Raw genomic sequence first — 20,711 nt, 5'->3', positions numbered from 1 at the left:
CCCGTTCATATGTGGAAGCCATTCTCTGATCATTCTTGTACAAAAATACACCCGTTTGTGGATATATATTTGTCAAGATACATGGAGCGCTGTATCTGGATTAGAGACTCCCCTTACTGGTGCTGTGAAGAGACATGCATCAGGAAATGAACATGTATATATTCACAAGTACATTGTTCTTTAGCTGTCAATCATATAGCTGAAATGGATGCACAGGATGTGTATGTACCTAATGCAGCTGTCCTGGCTCAGCAATACAACCCAGAGACTACCCTCCTCTCCCTATCACCCTCACCCTCACACCCTGACCATAGTTTATGTGTATGTTTCTAATGATGTTAATCCTTGTTCCACCTCATCGTCAGAGGAGGAGTTAGAAGAACCGCGTGACAGGATGTAGTATCTTTAAATTGGTTGTAAGCCTTGCCGATGTTTGTGACAACTTCGCTGTAGGTTAGAGTAGTTCCATTGCTGAATGGTCCAAGTTGAATATCGTCAGTCAGAGCAGTGAAGAACGCCACCTTCGCTTTGTCTGTGAATATGGATAAGAACAAACAACTAAAAGCTACGGCTTAGTCATTACGATTATCAAGCAAATATCTTATTCTGTTATCCGTTGTATCTTTTTATATGTCCATATGCTGCTACCATTATCAGGGAAAGGTAGTGGTTTGGAGCACATTTGAACAGTTTCCCGAAGGTAATATTTCCATTTCCTTTTTCTGGTACATCTACGATCTGCACTAGCACCACGTCTTTGAACTCTGAACTTGAAAGACTGCCAAATAATGTCTCAGTCTCCTAGGCAACCAGCAAAACATAACACAGTACAATAGTTTAGTGCCTCGGGTTGACTTCTCATTACAGTCACGTTGAACATTTATGTTGTTGACTCTCTATCTCTCTTTCTTTCTCTCTCTCTTTCTCCCCCTCTCTGTCTCTCTGTCTCTCATTGTCAGTCTGGTCCCCATGGATAGAACAACATTCAATCAGTATGTTTTCACAGCTGAGTTTGTTTAGGCTACTAATAAGATATGAGACTTAATTGGTAACATTAAAATATGACTGTCACAAATGACCTGTGATCAATGTTTTCAGGTTCTCCACCTGGCTCTTATAGAACTTCAGCTCCACTCTCTGTTCCACCACCATGTATCTCAGCTCCTTCAGCTCAGTCCACATTATGTCAGGTTTGGTGGTGGTTGCCAGTAGGTCAGTGAAGGCTGAAGTTAGTGTCTTCTGGCTCTCATAGTGAACTTCATTCCCACCCGCCCTCTCTCCCTGAGCCCGTGACCCAGACGAAATACTGGTGTGCTCTTTTGCACAGCGGTATTTCTACTTGCACATCATCATCTGCACATCTATCACTTCAGTGTTAATTTGCTAAATTGTAATTACTTTGTTACTATGGCCTATTTATTGCCTTACCTCCTTACTACATTTGCACACACTGTATATAGATTTTCTACTGTGTTATTGACTGTACTTTTGTTTACCCCACATGTAACTCTGTTTTGTGTGTCACACTGTCTCCTGCTGGAACTTGTTCTCAACTGGCCTACCTGGTGAAATAAAGATGAAATAAACCTTTAAAAAACACAGCAACACCAGTGGAACTAGAGAAGCTCTCGTTCTGACAACACTCACACCTTCCGTGTACCTTCTACTGTGGGGGTTCTTTTTATATTTGAAACATGTCTCGTAGGTGCTATGGGTTTTATTTCAGGTATTTTAGGTTAAGGTCTCAAATAGAGGACACTGATACGATTATTCTAGTCTGTGTTAGTGCTATCTAAAGGTGGTCAACACGGTTGTGAGAAACAGTAACCTGTTATAATTTTTGGAAGTAATGGGTGTTTTTTTTGAGCAGGACTTTTCCTCTGTCATATGAAAGTTCCTTCTCAGTACAATTAATGGATAGGTTTATTCTATAATCAGGACATCAGAATGATCAAAATGAGTGACAGTTTATGTAGGTTTTATCCTTCCACACAAACATAACAGCATTTATTTGAGTTGTATGTACCAATATGAATCAGCACTGTATACAAAGAAATAATTACTTAATAAATCAGTTAAGTACTTTGTCAAGACACAGTGAAATCTCTCCAACACTATAGCCCAGGGGGAGAATGGGTACAGAACAGGGTCAGTCCCTTTAGACCAGGGGGTGTTCTCTCTCTGTCTCTCTCTCTCGGTCTCTCCCTCGGTCTCTCTCTCTGTCTCTCCCTCTCTTTCGTCCTCTCTGTCTCTCTCTCTCCCTCTCTGTCTCTCTCTCTCTCTCTCTCTCTCTCTGTCTCTCTGTTTCTCCCTCTCTGTCTCTCTGTCTCTCTCTCTCTCGGTCTCTCTCCCTCTCTGTCTCTCTCTCTCTCTCTCTGTCTCTCTGTCTCTCTGTTTCTCCCTCTCTGTCTCTCTGTCTCTCTCTCTCTCGGTCTCTCTCTCTCTCGGCCTCGGTCTCTCTCTCTCGGTCTCTCTCTCTGTCTCTCTCTCTCTGTCTCTCTCTCCCTCTCTTTCATCCTCTCTGTCTCTCTCTCCCTCTCTGTCTCTCTCTCTCCCTCTCTCTGTCTCTCTCCCTCTCTGTCTCTCTGTTTCTCCCCCTCTGTCTCTCCCTGTCTCTCTCCTTCTCTGTCTCTCTCTGTCTCTCCCTCTCTGTCTCTCTCTCTGTCCCTCCCTCTCTGTCTCTCTCTGTCCCTCTGTCTCTCAAATAAAATAAAATACAATCAAGGGGCTTTATTGGCATGGGAAACGTGCTAACATTGCCAAAGCAAGTGAGGTAGATAATATACAAAAGTGAAATAAACAATAAAAATGAACAGTAAACATTACACATACAGAAGTTTCAAAACAATAAAGACATTACAAATGTCATATTATATATATAAGGTGACAATGCAGTAAAGATAAATCCTCTGTTGCCTCATTAGGTGTAGAAAGCAGGGAAGCATTAGTCCCTGGATTACATTCTATAATACACTATCACTCTCCAGTGAGACTGGTTGTTAGATTTTAAACGTTGGAATAGTAAAATACACAGGCTACAACAAACGACATACCCTGCAGTACAACAGACATATACAGAAACATGTATCATTTTTATATGAACATATGTTATGTAAATAGAGGTACAGGATGTGATATTTTCATTCTGCGATGTGTCTTTTATATTTCTGCTGTATCGCTGTGATCCTGTGCTCTGGACAGGTCGACGTCTGAGAGCCAGACCAATCAGGATGAGGAGGAGCAGCAGCGTGTCTGTGAGGCGAGGCAGCAGGAGATCAGTCACATGCAGGAGATCCTGGAAACCAAGATCCAGCTGTTGCAGGAGGTACACACGCACACATTAATACACACACTGACGCGGTTACAGTTCACTGACACTCCTCAATCCTGTTTGCATGTATACACTCCTCCCACACCTAATACAGTGTTCCAGTAATACTATTGTAAATATACACATCTCTCCTCCTCAAACCTGATGCATTGTGTTGTAAACAACCCTCCATAACTAAACGTTAATGAACTATTGACATGACCACTCTCCCCCTCTGCTGTTATGTTGTCAGGAGGTCCAGCTAGCGCGGGCTGAGGCTGAGAAGATGGCCTCTCTAGCAGAGGAAGAGTCCCAACGCTGCCTGGTCCTGGAGAGAGAGATGATGATGAAGATGGAGGACGAGGAAGAGTGTGAGGGAGGGTCACTAGGAGCCAGGCTGCAGATGAAGGCCTTGGCAGAGAAGGAGAGGTGAGGATGGAAGACAGGTGGTCATTGAGGCATGACTGATATGTCAGTGTGGTGTTTCTCTCAGAGTAATGTGTGGCTTTAATACAAGAGACTTACTCTACTACCGACCGGTCGTATTGTACAGCTGAGCATGTCTGGCACTCACATTAGTATTGACATTGGCATTGGTAGGTCTATTAGCACTGGTAGGTCTATTAGCATTGGTAGGCCTATTAGCATTGGTAGGCCTATTAGCACTGGTAGGTCTATTAGCATTGAGTGGCCTATTAGCATTGGTAGGCCTATTAGCATTGGCATTGGTCGGCCTATTAGCATTGAGTGGCCTATTAGCATTGTCATTGGAATTGGTAGGCCTATTAGCATTGAGTGGCTAATTAGCATTGGCATTGGCATTAGTAGGCCTATTAGCATTGGCATTGGTAGGCCTATTAGCATTGGCATTGGCAGACCTATTAGCATTGGCATTGGTAGGCCTGTTAGCATTGGCAATGGCATTGGTAGGCCTGTTAGCATTGGCATTGATTCACATGGACTTTGACAATGACATTGTCATTCACACACTGATAAGAATGACAGTGGCAGTCGTGCCCAACATACTGTCCTCTCCGGATCACATATCAGTCCAAGAGGTGGTGCAGTACAGTACTTGCTACATGAGGACCTTCAGCCCAACCATCATAAGACATACGCACTCTAGGCCCCAGTCCAACCTAATGACCTTAAAGCCTCTGTGGTGCTTTAAATAGTGAACATTTATGTTGTTGACTCTCTCTCTCTCTCTTTCTCTCTCTCTTCTCTCTCTCTCTCTCTCTCTCTCCCTCTCAGAGTAATAGAGGAGATGACTGAAGAAAGGAGAATGCTGAGCCACAGGGTCGGAGAGCTGGAGGTCAGAGTTCACGACCTCTCCTCTTCCCTCCAGAAGAAAGACAGCGATGCCGAGGTAAACAAAATCCCACAATTGAAGTGGGATCAAACCGGGTCACATAGAGTACACAATTACTGTATTTATCTAGTATACACAACCCATCAGCATCTCTCTCACACATCTTCACACAAATCCTAACCTGTCCACAAATATGAAACCGGGTGCCATTTAGTTTAATGACTAGGGGCCTAGTACTAGTTTGGATATTTGATCGGTCACGCGAGGGCCAAATCTACTGTGCTCACAGCTAGCTATTGAGATATGGGTCACACTCTTCACTGTTTAGCCATACCTCCCCTCCCCACTTACCTCCCCCATCTCAATTGCAAGAACGGCTGACCGGCTGAACCCAGATGGTTGTTTGAGATACTGTTACCATATCTGTCCTGTATTTCTAAGCATGTTGTATATAGGTCAGTGGAACCCCGGCACCTAATGCCACGGGGGCACGCTAGGCTAGCACACCTCATCACAAGGCTAGGCTAGCACACCTCATCACAAGGCTAGGCTAGCACACCTCATCACAAGGCCAGGCTAGCACACCTCATCACAAGGCCAGGCTAGCACACCTCATCACAAGGCTAGGCTAGCACACCTCATCACAAGGCTAGGCTAGTACACCTCATCACAAGGCTAGGCTAGCACACCTCATCACAAGGCTAGGCTAGCACACCTCATCACAAGGCTAGGCTAGTACACCTCATCACAAGGCTAGGCTAGCACACCTCATCACAAGGCTAGGCTAGCACACCTCATCACAAGGCTAGGCTAGCACACCTCATCACAAGGCTAGGCTAGCACACCTCATCACAAGGCTAGGCTAGCACACCTCATCACAAGGCTAGGCTAGCACACCTCATCACAAGGCTAGGCTAGCACACCTCATCACAAGGCTAGGCTAGCACACCTCATCACAAGGCTAAGCTAGTACACCTCATCACAAGGCTAGGCTAGCACACCTCATCACAAGGCTAGGCTAGCACACCTCATCACAAGGCTAGGCTAGTACACCTCATCACAAGGCTAGGCTAGCAAACCTCATCACAAGGCTAGGCTAGCAAAACTCATCACAGGACAAGGCTTGCACACCTCATCACAAGGCTTGCACACCTCATCACAAGGCTGGCACACCTCGTCAACAGACTAGGCTAACACACCTCAGCACCACGATGATATGGAGAATCACTGATGGTGTTTATAGATTGTATGCAGCAGGACTCACGAGTGCCTCCATGTCTATTTTTAATCCTATAATGTAGTAGGCGAACAGAACGTCATGCAATGCAATCCTGTCATTCATATATTTGTTTTCACATTTTTCTGAGGAACATCAGATTGAGTATGATGACCATCGTTATTATCCACAGTTGCTGCGGGGTGAGATGAGTCGGAAGAAGAGCTGTGTCCAGCAGCAGATGCAGGTACGTGGGGCACAAATACTGCCATCCTTGGGGCGGCAGGGTAGCCTAGTGGTTAGAGCGTTGGACTAGTAACCGGAAGGTTGTGAGTTCAAACCCCTGAGCTGACAAGGTACAATTCTGTCGTTCTGCCCCTGAACAGGCAGTTAACCCACTGTTCCTAGGCCATCATTGAAAATAAGAATGTGTTCTTAACTGACTTGCCTGGTTAAATAAAGGTAAAAAAAAAATCTGATCTTATGTCTGTTGTGGGAATCTGAAGGGTTATGATGATTCCATTGGTTTGACATATGCTTTTGGAGCATGAACATGCATCCACACAGAGACAGGAACACTGGTGAAGTGGGCTGCAGTAAATGATGATAAACTGATGTTTGCGAGATGAGGGATGGAATTCAAGGCCTGTAGCCAGCGTTGCAGAGACCAGTGTTTGATAGCAAGGCAATGGTATGTGAGAACCATGCCAACCCCCTCCATGCTCCCTTCAGGGACAAATGGTCGGAGGTTGCCCTCTGTTGGAACTCAATGCAAACTGTATGTAAAATAGAGGACATATTGCAATACACACATATACAAACATGGTACTGAGGGGAGAACGGCTCATAATAATGTCCGGAACGGAGCAAATGGAATGGCATCAATACCTGGAAACCATGTGTTTAATGTATCTGATACCATTCCACTGGATCCGCTCCAGTCATTACCATGAGCCCGTCCTCCCCATTACGGTGCCACAGACGCACATGCTGTTACACAAATGCACAAGGATCACAATGCTTGGTGCATTTGGGTCACTCAGAAATATTGTTCAACATTAAAATCTCTCCCTCTACAGTATTGAGCATATCTAGCTGGGTTTCATGATTCAGCTGTATTATACAATCTTGCTTGTTGCCATGGCACTGTGAGAAAATCATGCAATGTTGTCTGGTTTGGTTGTAATGGGACTTGAATTTCATATTGAGATGGATTCTTCTACAGTATTATATTCTTCTATTCCTGTTAACTTGCATCATGTGTTATAGCTAATCAAAAAGATGGGTTATGTTGATGTAAATGTGTCACACACACACACACACACACACACACACACACACACACACACACACACACACACACACACACACAGACACACACACACACACACACACATGCATCGTTATTTCAAAGGTTAAACTGGGTCTCTTAACTATAATTACAATCACATGGCACTTCTGTCTTTTAAAAGGCCATGATGTAAGTGAATTTTAATTACGGGAGGAATGAATCGGTTGTTTACATGGCCCACCAACAAAAGAGACACCCCAAAAGGCAAATGTATTTAGTCACCCTTTCTTGACTCTTTATTTCTGTCACTTACAGAGAAATTAATGGTGGAGTAATGACTAAAGAGACGTTGTTATTCCCACTGATTAGGATTAATAGAGTTTTGATTGTGTTGATCGTTAGGGTCGATCGCTGTTATGACGTCTCGTCTCCAGGATGAATTTATTTGAGCTTTTTGGGTGACAAATGTACATTAGAAGTTAGCACACTTGAGTTCCCAAAGGTCTGCACCCTCTGGAGAAAACAAATCAGGACTGATCATTTACATCAACATAAACAACACTCGTAATGAAAGATAAGATGCTGGGTGGGGAAGATTCATGCTCTTACTGCACGGGAAAGCCTAGGGGTTCTGAGAGGCAGGATTTAGGCTAAACTCCCATCAGTGCATCACACAGTATTATGTGATTGGTAGGTAGCAGGGTCTCTCTTCCCCTTATCCCTTCATGATTTTGGCTGACGTGAGGGCCTCCGTGTGAAGGCCAAAAGCCTGGGTGCTGCTGGGAAATTCCTGCCTCAGGGTACAGATGAACTCATTCTAACGTAGTAGCCTATGACTTCAGCAGAGTGGAAAGACACGTTTCAAGTAAATGACCATGAAATGGTGGCCTAATTCTAAGTTTCAAGCACACAGTGATACACACACACACACACACACACACACACACACACACACACACACACACACACACACACACACACACACACACACACACACACACACACACACACACACACACACACACACACACACACACACACACAGTTGGACAGCTCAGAAGCTAACTTGTTTAGATGTTATATTATATTAGGCTATGCCTTCATGTTTCTATTATGCATTATAATAACCAGGGTATAATGGGATATGGCTTTTGTCATAAAAACAGATACTGACTATCTCTATAGGCATACTTTTAGGCCTATAATAATTTCCACCTTATCTATTTTATGAATATCTATAAATTGTGGCGAGAGGATCTAAATGAATAATAATATAAATAAATTTGTGAGGAAAATATATATGGTTTAATGGTTACACAATGTGATGTTTTTAGACTGTCAGGCAGGCAGGCAGGCAGGCAGGTTTTATACCCAGGAGGAATCTATCATCCCTGTTTCAGTAAAATGGTACCTTCCAGTGCAGCCTGGTCTCATAGACTAGATGTAACATAGTACATGTAGTTCCGGCACTCTCAAAGCAGTATATGTTACATTTAGTATGGTTACATAAAACAGAAGGTTACTTGAGGTCAGATTGGGTGAATGGGCATATAACGCAAACATCTAGCAACCCAAAAGTTGCGTGTTCGAATCTCATTACGGACAACTTTAGAATTTTTGCTAATTAGCAACATTGCAAGTACTTAATACTTTTTAGCTACTTTGCAACTACTTAGCCTGCTAGATAACCCTTCCCCTAATCCTAACCCTTTAACCTAACTCCTAACCTTAACCTCTCTGAACCACCCATACCGGATCCGGGATAATTGTCATCAGCAAAGCTGAATAGCATTGCCACAGTCAAATAATATTACTAGAAAATATTCATATTCATGAAATCACAAGTGCAATATTGGAAAACACAGTTTAGCCTTTTGTTAATCCACCTGTCGTCTCAAATTATGCTTTATAGTGAAAGCAGTAAGTTTATCGATCGCTCGACAAAACAATAAGTACACTTAGCATCAGGTAACTTGGTCACGAAAATCAGAAAAGCAATCCTATTAATCGTTTACCTTTGATGATCTTCGGATGTTTTCACTCACGAGACTCCCAGTTAGACAACAAATGTTCCTTTTGTTCCATAAAGATATTTTTTATATCCAAATACCTGTTAGTTTGGTGCGTTATGCCCAGGAATCCACCGGAAAGAGCAGTCACGACAACGTAGACAAACATTCCAAATTATATCCATAATGTCCACAGAAACATGACAGACGTTTTTTATAATCAATCCTCAGGGTGTTTTTCAAATATCTATTCGATAATATATCAACCGGGACAGTTGGCTTTTCACTAGGACCGGGAGTAACAATGGCCACCTTTTCTCTTTTGAGCACAATTCACTCTGAGAGCCCCCACCTATCCACTTACGCAATGTGGTCGTTCACGCTCATTGTTCAAAATAAAAGCCTGAAACTGTTGACACCTTGAGGAAGCGATAGGAAGCGATAGGAAAATTAATCTGGTTGATATCCCTTTAAATGGAGCAATGGGAGGCTATGGAACATGGAGTTTTCAAAATAGGCCACTTCCTGGTTTGATTTTTCTCAGGGTTTTGCCTGCAATATCAGTTCTGTTATACTCACAGACAATATTTGGACAGTTTTGGAAACTTTAGAGTGTTTTCTATCCTAATCTGTCAATTATATGCATATTCTAGCATCTGGTCCTGAGAAATAGGCCGTTTACTTTGGGACGTTATTTTTCCAAACATAAAAATAGTGCCCTCTAGCTTCAAGAGGTTAACCCTAAACTTAGCCTAGCTAACATTATCCAGCTAACTAATGTTAGCATTAGCCACTTAGCTAATGTTTGGCAACACCAAATTGGAATCGTAACATATCATATGTTTTGGAAATTGATGACATATTGTACATTTTCGTAACATATTGTAACAATTTAATTTTGTAACATATCATGCAAATTGGAATCGCAAATGAAAACATACATATGAAACATAGCGTATCATACTAAATCGAGGAGGCTCTGATTTACGTACAGAATAATACGAAATGCTCTGAGACCAGGTTGTCCAGTGTGGCTGAATCTCTGTCAACGTTTCCATCTCGCCCTGTTCGGTAGCCTACCTAGGCTAATAAACTATGCACGTTAAAAACCCGTGGAAACCAAACCTCCCGTTCCATCCTCATCACACCGTCCAGTGAACTGCTATCATGGAGCCGAAAAATAACGGGTCAACGATGTATTTTTGATAAGGACGTCTCTACTACCGTCTTTTCGTTTCGGGTGGTGAATTCCGTGTTCGTGTCGGATTAGCCGCGATGAGACAGTGGAACTGTCATTTTGTTGTCTTGGATTAGCACTGTTAGAAAATATGAGATTACATCGGCATTTCGGCAGTGAAACAAAAATAGCCTGACAATTGTTGTTTGATTCTGTAACCAGCAGGTTTGATTTAATGTATCTATTAGCTTGATTACATTTTGTATCATTGACGAACTGAAAGTGCTGCAGCCCCTGCCGCAGACAGTGACATTGTTACAACGACAATGACACTAGGTTTTTTATCTGCGCTCATCACAAATGAAAGACGTCTCTTCCTTATTATATTCCCTATTGACTATGTTTGATTACAGTCTATATTCTTTAGATGACATTGAATAGAAGTCATCGCGTTGATATAGAAATGAGTGCGCCCTTTCAAATAACTGCAATGCGATGGTATACCCGTTTTTGTAATGCCGTTCTTCATCGATGATGCAACAACGAGGAGTTTTTACCAACAGCAATATGGCACAATGCACTAGCTTATGTATTAGGCTAATATTGACCTGTTTATTTTGAAGATAACTTTTTTAATACATTTAGGTATTTTATTAGGACCCCCATTAGTTGTTGCGAAAGCAGCATATTGAAGAAAACTACATGAACATCACACAGCTAAATCAATTCAATATATTGATTTATTGATGGATTATTGATATCCAACCTGTTGGTTCAAGACACCTTATTTTATTGCCTGAGCAATCAGAACAGACACAATCCCCACCCCACAGTAAAACTGAAAGCAGATATTATCTGTGATGTTGGATGTCAAAATGAAGGAGGTGTGTCGGATCTGTGCCCGCGAGCTCTGTGGTAACCAACGGCGATGGATCTTCCATCCGGCCTCCAAACTCAACCTGCAGGTGCTGCTGTCCCACGCCCTGGGCAGAGAGCTGACCCGCGACGGCCGTGGGGAGTTTGCCTGCTCCAAGTGTACCTTCATGCTGGACCGCATGTACCGTTTCGACACAGTGATTGCCCGTGTGGAGGCTCTGTCCCTGGAGCGCCTGCACAAGCTGCTGCAGGAGAAGGACCGGCTTAGACAGTGTATAGGAGGCCTGTACCGGAAGAACAACACTGATGACCAGACCCAGGATCAGACTGGGATGGGGGGTACTGGAGAAGGAGAGACAGAGGGTGGTGGGCGGTCTGAGGGTGACTCCCCTATAGTGGACCTTTCAGCCCTGCAGGAGGCCAGGTACAGCGCCCTGCTCCAGGACGACCTGGCCTACTCTGTGTACGAGTCCTGGGCCGACCACGAGGACCAGCAGAGCCCAGCCCCAGACCCCCAGCACCACACCCAGCATCATCACCCTCAGTGCACAGGATCGGAGGCTCTCTCTGGGCATCGCTCCAGGCGGTGCAGGGGATGCGCCGCTCTCCGTGTGGCCGACTCTGACTACGAGGCTGTGTGTAAGGTCCCGAGGTGGGTGGGCAGGAGGAGCACGTCTTGTGGACCCTCTACTCGGTACTCAGGCAGCACCTTGGGGGGCGAGGAGACCTCCACAGGGTCAGAGTCCACGCCTGTCCCCTCCGAGTCCCCTCCCATGGAACCAGAGAGCGACAGGACGCTGTGCGATGGGGACCCAGAGAGGATGACCCTCAGCCCGGGCACGTCGGTTGAATCTCTGGACACAGCTGTGGACGTGGCTCGGCCCTGTGCCACCCACCGAGAGGAGAGAGAGAGACGAGAGAAGGACCCAGGGAGGGTTCAGAGGAGGGGCCCCCACCTCCAGTGGGATGAGGCCCCCAGGGACAAGTCAGTCTCTGGGTTGACCCTGGAGCTGGCGCTAAGTCTAGTGAGGAACTGGGAGTACAGACCTCTAAAGTCCCCTCAAGGCAGCAAGCTCCCTATCCTAGTTAAACCCAAACTGGAGATGGGTCTCCCCCAGTCCCGCAGTACCCCAGACTATGAGCTCTACTCCCACCCTGCCATCCCAGATCTGGTGACCCCCAGCAGTCAGCAGGAGCTGCAGACAGAGCTGTCAGTGATGGAGGAGCAGTGGCTGGATGACTACGTGCAGTGTGGTCCCTTCCGCTTCCAGCAGGTAGCTAGCAGGACAACCACCAGCGCCAGGCTCTTAGATCAGACACACTGAAACTACCAGATCAGCTTCTATGGGCCTGGCCCTGTATAGAGCTTCATTCTGCCAGTTTTCCCCTAGTGATTTGTAGAATGTCCACATAGTCTGTGATATTGCAGTTGAGATGGATCCTCTCCAGCTAATCTGCAGTTTCTATGTCTATTATTTAATATGAATGAACAAGGCCAAGGCTTTTGGCTGTATTTGATTGGCTTTTTTAGTCATCCCATTAGCCATCCACCAATCATACAGCTGAACACAACTGGCCCCCTGATTATCACTCTCATCGCTATCCTAGCAACATGGCCGTAGCCATGGCAGCGGTTGCTATATGAATAACGATGCCTCGTGCTAGACAGGCTTTTTGTCATGTTAATAGTTAGCCAGTTGCTGGCCTTGTCTGTCAGGCTCATAGTGTAGACCTACACTACCGTACAAAAGTTTGGGGTCACTTAGAAATGTCCTTGTTTTTGAAAGAAAAGCACCAGTCTCAACTTCAACAGTGAAGAGGTGACTCCGGGATGCTGGCCTTCTAGGCAGAGTTCCTCTGTCCAGTGTCTGTGTTCCATTGCCCATCTTAATCTTTTATTTTTATTGGCCAGTCTGAGATATGGATTTTTTTTTTCAACTCTGCTTAGAAGGCCAACAATCCCGGAGTCGCCTCTTCACTGTTGACGTTGAGACTGGTGTTTTGTGGGTACTATTTAATGAAGCTGCCAGTTGAGGACTTGTGAGGCGTCTGTTTCTCAAACTAGACACTGTAATGTACTTGTCCTCTTTCTCAGTTGTGCACCGGGGCCTCCCACTCCTCTTTCTATTCTGGTTAGAGCCAGTTTGCGCTGTTCTGTGAAGGGAGTAGTACACCGCGTTATACAAGATCTTTAGTTCCTTGGCAATTTCTTGCATGGAATAGCCTTCATTTCTCAGAACAAGAATAGACTGATGAGTTTCAGAAGAAAGTGCTTTGTTTCTGGCCATTTTGAGCCTGTAATCAAACCCACAAATGCTGATGCTCCAGATACTCAACTAGTCTAAATAAGGCCAGTTTTATTGCTTCTTTAATCAGAACAACAGTTTTTAGCTGTGCTAACATACTTGCAAAAGGGTTTTCTAATGATCAATTAGCCTTTTAAAATGATAAACTTGGATTAGCTAACACAACGTGCCATTGGAACACAGGAGTGATGGTTGCTGATAATGGGCCCCTGTACGCCTATGTAGATATTTCGCTACACTCGCATTAACATCTGCTAACCATGTGTATGTGACAAATAAAATTTGATTTGATATTCCATAAAAAAATAATCTGTTTCCAGCTACAATAGTCATTTACAGCATTAACAATGTCTACATTGTATTTCGGATCAATTTGATGTTATTTTAATGGCCAAAAAATGTGCTTTTCTTTCAAAACAAGGACATTACTAAGTGGCCCCAAACTTGAACGGTTCTGTATGTCTAGGAATGAGTCTACCCATACCGTGAAATAATGGCCTGTTGATAAGCATGAATCAGGGAGTTTACTGGGTTGTTGATTCACTAAGCCCATGGAACAACATCCAGTCATTAGAGCCCAATTTGAGTCCTCTGTGTGTATGTGTGTGTGTATGTATGTGTGTGTGTCCTACCTGTAATGAGTTTACAGGACAGCATGTGGGAGTGGATCTTATCACACATATCCCAGGTGATAGTCTAAAGAGCCAATGGAAGATTGGCTGATCCTGGAAATTAAATGACAAAGACAATTTAAATATTTTCCTATTATTGACTATGAGAGACCATGCAGACCAAAATAGTCCCTCACAATCATAAAGATAGCCCTTCTTAGATGTAACCATGGAGTTGTGGTTTATTTTAAACCCCCAACAGGCTGGGTGGTTGTACAGATCAATCTGTATCTGTACATCTGAAAAACAACAAACAGGAAGTAAATACCACGCTGCCGTGGAAACGGGGACTTCTTTCTCAGGAAGTGATTGAGCAGTGAGCTAGTTGACCTCATCACTTTCCACTCTCACACACAACTGAATGGGAAGTGTGTGTGTGGGTCAATCTGTATATCTGTTGTATTAATCTGAACCTGTGTGTGTTCTGGTGTGTTTCAGAGGCTGCTAGATGAGCAGCAAGGCAAGCTGTTGCAGTATGAGAGTGCTGCAGGTCACTGTGTTAGTGAGCTCCAGAAGGCCCAGCTCCAGGTCCACTCTCTACAGGCCAAGATCAGAGAGAGCGAGGCCGGGAACCAGGTACCACTTCACCCTCAGACACTCAACATTTCTCTATGTCTTCCTATTTTTACATTACTGGGCTGGGAACCAGGTACCACTTCTCCCTCAGACACTCAACATTTCTCTATGTCTTCCTATTTTTACATTACTGGGCTGGGAACCAGGTACCACTTCTCCCTCAGACACTCAACATTTCTCTATGTCTTCCTATTTTTACATTACTGGGCTGGGAACCAGGTACCACTTCTCCCTCAGACAGTCAACATTTCTCTATGTCTTCCTATTTTTACATTACTGGGCTGGGAACCAGGTACCACTTCTCCCTCAGACAGTCAACATTTCTCTCTGTCTTCCTATTTTTACATTACTGGACCATATCAGACATGGTGGATTATGTATTCAATGTTTAAAAAATTAAAACCAAAATAAAGCATTTAATTTAAAGGCTTGCTTATAAAGTATTTATAAACATGCTAACATAATTTGTGAACTGTAATATTCTATATAATGTTTAGCCGGACTCTGACGTGTCCGTGACTGTGTTGTGTAGAAGCTGCAGGTGCGACTGGGGGACATGGAGTGTGAGCTGCGCTTGGTCAGAGAGGAGGCACAGAGACAGGAACGAAACGTCCTCAACCTCACTGACACTGTCAACAGCAAGGACACTGAGGTATGGAAGGATGGAGGGAGGAATGGAAACAGACACAGAGAGAGAGGGAGAGAGAGAGGAGTTTTCAGAGAGTGAGAGTGAGAGAGACAGAAAATTCTGAAAATTACACACTGAGAAATGCAGAGGCACAAAAGAAGAGACATTGACAAAAAGTACACAGATTCTCTATGACACTTGATGTCTTGACACCACTGATGAACAGTAGGTTACCTATAAGATACTTGTGTTTTGTGTGTGTCTCTCTTAGGCAGCAGAGTTGTACCGAGTCATAGTAGAACAGAACGACATGCTGTGTTCTCTCAAAGACCTGGCCAACAGAAACCAGGTCCAGACACTACAGGTAAATCACAGTAAAATGCTCTGAATAGAATCTTCACCTGATGTAATGAGGCGTTCTCCCATCAGCAGCCTCCTGTGGTATACTGTATGCAGTAATCTACACTGGAAAACACCCACTATGTTATAATGACAATGGATTATGTTATAATGGTCTCCTAGACCCATGCTCACAGCACGCTGTATCTAATGAAACGCTCTCTAAAGTCCTCCTCAGAACTCTGTATACCATTCACTCTCTGGCTTTCGCTCTACCCCACCCCTCATCTTCTCTCTCCTTCTCATCTCGGTGCAGGTGTCTGGGGCTGAGTCAGTGCGAGGGCAGGGGAAGGTGCTGGCCCTCCAGGGCTCTCTGTTCCAGGCCCAGCTGGAACTGCAGGCAGGCCAGAGGGCCCAGCGTCAGGCTACCAGGAAGGAGGAGGACCTGACCAGAGCCCTGATCCGCCTGGAGCAAGACCTGCAGGGGGCCGTGGAACACAGACACAGCACTGACAGACACAACCAGGTTTGTGCGTTTGCTTGTGTGGTAACATGTGTTTTTGTATGAGACTGACTGTGATGCTACCTGTCTCTAGGACTTGCATCTGGCGCTGGAGAAAGTTCGCTCAGAGCTGCAGCAGAGAAAGGAACAGCTGAATGAAAAGGAAGGAGAGAGACTGAGAGCGGAAGAGGACATGGAGAAGACCATCAGAGAGCTGAGGACCTCGCTTCAGAGCAAAGAGCAGCTTGTGCAGGTCAGACACGCAGAGATGCACACAGTCACACACACACGCACGCACACACACAGCCTTCCTCACACAAACCTGTCTCTCAGGAGTACTCAGAGTTGTTGGACCAGCAACAGGGGCCCAGGGAGAAGAGTGATTCTCTCCTCTCCAAACTGAAAGAGCGCATCAAGGAGAGGGACAGAGCACTGGAGGTGAGACACACACTACCAGAGTTGAACCCTTAAGAACAACTACTATAGCTATTACATCAAACTCATGATACAGCAGGGCATGATAGCAGGGTCATGTATGGTGTTGATTGCCAGCTGTGTTCCCATAGAGATGCATTATATTGTTCTACTGCATGATGTTCCCTCCTCTCAGCGAGCGGTGGATGAGAAGTTCCGCTGTGTGGAGGAGAAGGAGGGAGAGATGCGCCAGCTACAGCTGCTGCTCAGAGAGAAGGAGAGAGACCTGGAGAGACAACGCTGTGTGTTGTCCAACAACGAAGAGACCATCATGGTACTGATGAACACACTAATATAAACACATGTACACGCACAGACATACGCGCACACACACACACACACCAATTTTTAATCTTTCTCTGTGTGTGTGTGTGTTAGAGTCTGGAGGTGCTGGTGCGTGGGAAGGGTCTGGAACAGGAGCAGGTGTGTGAGGCGTGGAGGAGTGTACAGCACCGTCATGCAAACAGTGAGGAGAGACACAGCCGCAGCTTGAGAGAGAGAGATGCACTCATCAGCCAGCTACAGAACGCCCTGCACACACGCACCAAGGAGGCTGAGGTAAGACACTATACACTGGCCACACTATACCCTGGTCACACTATACCCTGGTCACACTATACCCTGGCCACACTATACCCTGGTCACACTATACCCTGGTCACACTATACCCTGGCCACACTATACCCTGGCCACACTATACCCTGGCCACACTATACCCTGGTCACACTATACCCTGGTCACACTATACCCTGGCCACACTATACCCTGGTCACACTATACCCTGGCCACACTATACCCTGGCCACACTATACCCTGGCCACACTATACCCTGGCCACACTATACCCTGGTCACACTATACCCTGGCCACACTATACCCTGGCCACACTATACCCTGGCCACAGTATACCCTGGTCACACTATACCCTGGCCACACTATACCCTGGCCACACTATACCCTGGCCACACTATACCCTGGCCACACTATACCCTGGCCACAGTATACCCTGGTCACACTATACCCTGGACACACTATACCCTGGCCACACTATACCCTGGTCACAGTATACCCTGGTCACAGTATACCCTGGTCACAGTATACCCTGGCCACAGTATACCCTGGCCACACTATACCCTGGCCACACTATACCCTGGACACACTATACCCTGGACACACTATACCCTGGCCACACTATACCCTGGTCACATACTATACCCTGGCCACACTATACCCTGGTCACACTATACCCTGATCACAGTATACCCTGGACACAGTATACCCTGGACACAGTGTGCCCTGGACACAGTATGCCCTGGACACAGTATACCCTGGACACAGTGTGCCCTGGACACAGTATACCCTGGACACAGTGTGCCCTGGACACAGTGTGCCCTGGACACAGTGTGCCCTGGACACACTATACCCTGGTCACACTATACCCTGGTCACACTATACCCTGGACACAGTATACCCTGGACACAGTATACCCTGGACACAGTGTGCCCTGGACACAGTATACCCTGGCCACACTATACCATGGCCACACTATACCCTGGTCACACTATACCCTGGTCACACTATACCCTGGACACACTATACCCTGGACACAGTTTGCCCTGGCCACACTATACCCTGGTCACACTATACCCTGGTCACACTATACCCTGGTCACAGTATACCCTGGCCACAGTATACCCTGGCCACACTATACCCTGGCCACACTATACCCTGGCCACAGTATACCCTGGACACAGTATACCCTGGTCACACTATACCCTGGACACACTATACCCTGGACACACTATACCCTGGTCACACTATACCCTGGTCACACTATACCCTGGTCACACTATACCCTGGCCACACTATACCCTGGCCACACTATACCCTGGCCACACTATACCCTGATCACACTATACCCTGATCACACTATACCCTGGCCACACTATACCCTGGCCACACTATACCCTGGCCACACTATACCCTGGCCACACTATACCCTGGCCACACTATACCCTGGCCACACTATACCCTGGCCAAACTATACCCTGGCCACACTATACCCTGGCCACACTATACCCTGGTCACACTATACCCTGGTCACACTATACCCTGGACAGTGTGCCCTGGACACAGTATACCCTGGACACACTATACCATAGTCACAGTATACCCTGGCCACACTATACCCTGGCCACACTATACCCTGGCCAAACTATACCCTGGCCAAACTATACCCTGGCCACACTATACCCTGGCCACACTATACCCTGGTCACACTATACCCTGGTCACACTATACCCTGGACAGTGTGCCCTGGACACAGTATACCCTGGACACACTATACCATAGTCACAGTATACCCTGGCCACACTATACCCTGGACACAGTATGCCCTGGACACAGTGTGCCCTGGACACAGTATACCCTGGACACAGTGTGCCCTGGACACAGTATACCCTGGACACAGTGTGCCCTGGACACAGTGTGCCCTGGACACACTGTACCCTGGCCACACTATACCCTGGTCACACTATACCCTGGACACACTATACCCTGGCCACACTATACCCTGGCCACAGTATACCCTGGCCACACTATACCCTGGCCACACTATACCCTGGCCACACTATACCCTGGACACAGTATACCCTGGTCACACTATACCCTGGACACAGTATACCCTGGACACAGTATACCCTGGACACAGTGTGCCCTGGACACAGTATACCCTGGACACAGTGTGCCCTGGACACAGTGTGCCCTGGACACACTGTGCCCTGGACACACTATACCCTGGTCACACTATACCCTGGACACAGTGTGCCCTGGACACAGTATACCCTGGACACACTATACCATAGTCACAGTATACCCTGGCCACACTATTCCCTGGTCACACTATACCCTGGACACAGTATACCCTGGACACAGTATACCCTGGACACAGTGTGCCCTGGACACAGTTTACCCTGGCCACACTATACCCTGGACACAGTATACCCTGGACACAGTGTGCCCTGGACACAGTATACCCTGGACACAGTATACCCTGGACACAGTGTGCCCTGGACACAGTATACCCTGGACACAGTGTGCCCTGGACACAGTATACCCTGGACACACTATACCATAGTCACAGTATACCCTGGCCACACTATACCCTGGACACAGTATACCCTGGACACAGTGTGCCCTGGACACAGTATACCCTGGACACAGTATACCCTGGACACAGTATACCCTGGACACAGTGTGCCCTGGACACAGTGTGCCCTGGACACAGTATACCCTGGACACAGTATGCCCTGGACACAGTATACCCTGGACACAGTATTTGAAAGAGAAATAAGGATTGGTGCTTATTTGTCAAATTAATCTCTCTCTCTCGCTCTCTCTCTTTCTCTTCTCCCTCTCCCTCTCTTCCCAGGACCTGACTGGAGCCTTGCTAGGTAAGGTGAAGGCAGGTCCCTGTGAGGTGGTGGAGGAGATGAAGGCTCGCCTCTCTCTGAAGGAGAAACTGTTCCAGGAACTGCTGTCCGACCGTGGCCGCCAGGCCCAGGAGCACCACACACTGGTTCAAGACCTGCTCGACACCATAAGCACCAGGGACCAATACATCCAGGTAATTCAACCTAACTGACCTGGTCTTCCAGTTCCCCAGTACAGAAGAGAGAATAGAGAGGAAGGGGAAGAGAGGGAGGGGAAGAGAGAGGGAGGGGAAGAGAGAGAGAGAGGGGGGAGAAGGGAGAGAAGAGAGAGGGGAAGAGTGAGAAGAGAGGGAGGAGAAGAGAGAGGAAGGGAGGAGAAGAGAGAGTTGAAGGGGAAGAGAGAGACGAGAGGGAGGAGAAGAGAGAGAGGGAGGGAGGAGAAGAGAGAGCGGAAGGGGAAGAGAGAGAAGAGAGGAAGGGGAAGAGAGAAGAGAGAGGGAGGAGAAGAGAGAGGCGAGAGGGAGAAGAGAGAAGCGAGAGGGAGAAGAGAGAGGGGGAGGGGAAGAGAGAGAGAGAGAGAGGGAGGAGAAGAGA

The 20,711-nt window shown here is 46.3% G+C and overlaps 1 protein-coding gene across 2 annotated transcripts in view; it reads left to right on the top strand.

The window, feature by feature from the left end:
* The window catches only part of pde4dip (phosphodiesterase 4D interacting protein), a 163,901-nt gene that overhangs the window by 75,350 nt on the left and 67,840 nt on the right, over nt 1–20,711 (top strand). The window contains exons 6-18 of one of the 2 annotated variants that reach the window (XM_064935988.1): nt 3,202–3,325; nt 3,564–3,739; nt 4,565–4,679; nt 6,032–6,085; nt 14,607–14,744; nt 15,277–15,396; nt 15,644–15,736; nt 16,028–16,237; nt 16,308–16,466; nt 16,547–16,651; nt 16,824–16,961; nt 17,066–17,245; nt 20,117–20,311. In XM_064935988.1, coding sequence (XP_064792060.1) covers nt 3,202–3,325; nt 3,564–3,739; nt 4,565–4,679; nt 6,032–6,085; nt 14,607–14,744; nt 15,277–15,396; nt 15,644–15,736; nt 16,028–16,237; nt 16,308–16,466; nt 16,547–16,651; nt 16,824–16,961; nt 17,066–17,245; nt 20,117–20,311 — 1,807 coding nt within the window. Of the gene's footprint in view, nt 1–3,201; nt 3,326–3,563; nt 3,740–4,564; nt 4,680–6,031; nt 6,086–10,177; nt 12,466–14,606; nt 14,745–15,276; nt 15,397–15,643; nt 15,737–16,027; nt 16,238–16,307; nt 16,467–16,546; nt 16,652–16,823; nt 16,962–17,065; nt 17,246–20,116; nt 20,312–20,711 lie in introns of those variants that run through there. The other variant, XM_064935987.1, reaches the window with a different exon arrangement.

This window comes from Oncorhynchus masou, chromosome 24 (assembly GCF_036934945.1).
Source record: "Oncorhynchus masou masou isolate Uvic2021 chromosome 24, UVic_Omas_1.1, whole genome shotgun sequence".
Taxonomy (NCBI): Eukaryota; Metazoa; Chordata; class Actinopteri; order Salmoniformes; family Salmonidae; genus Oncorhynchus; species Oncorhynchus masou.
Note: the sequence above shows the minus strand (reverse complement) of the source record. Positions and strands in the feature narration are given on the sequence as shown.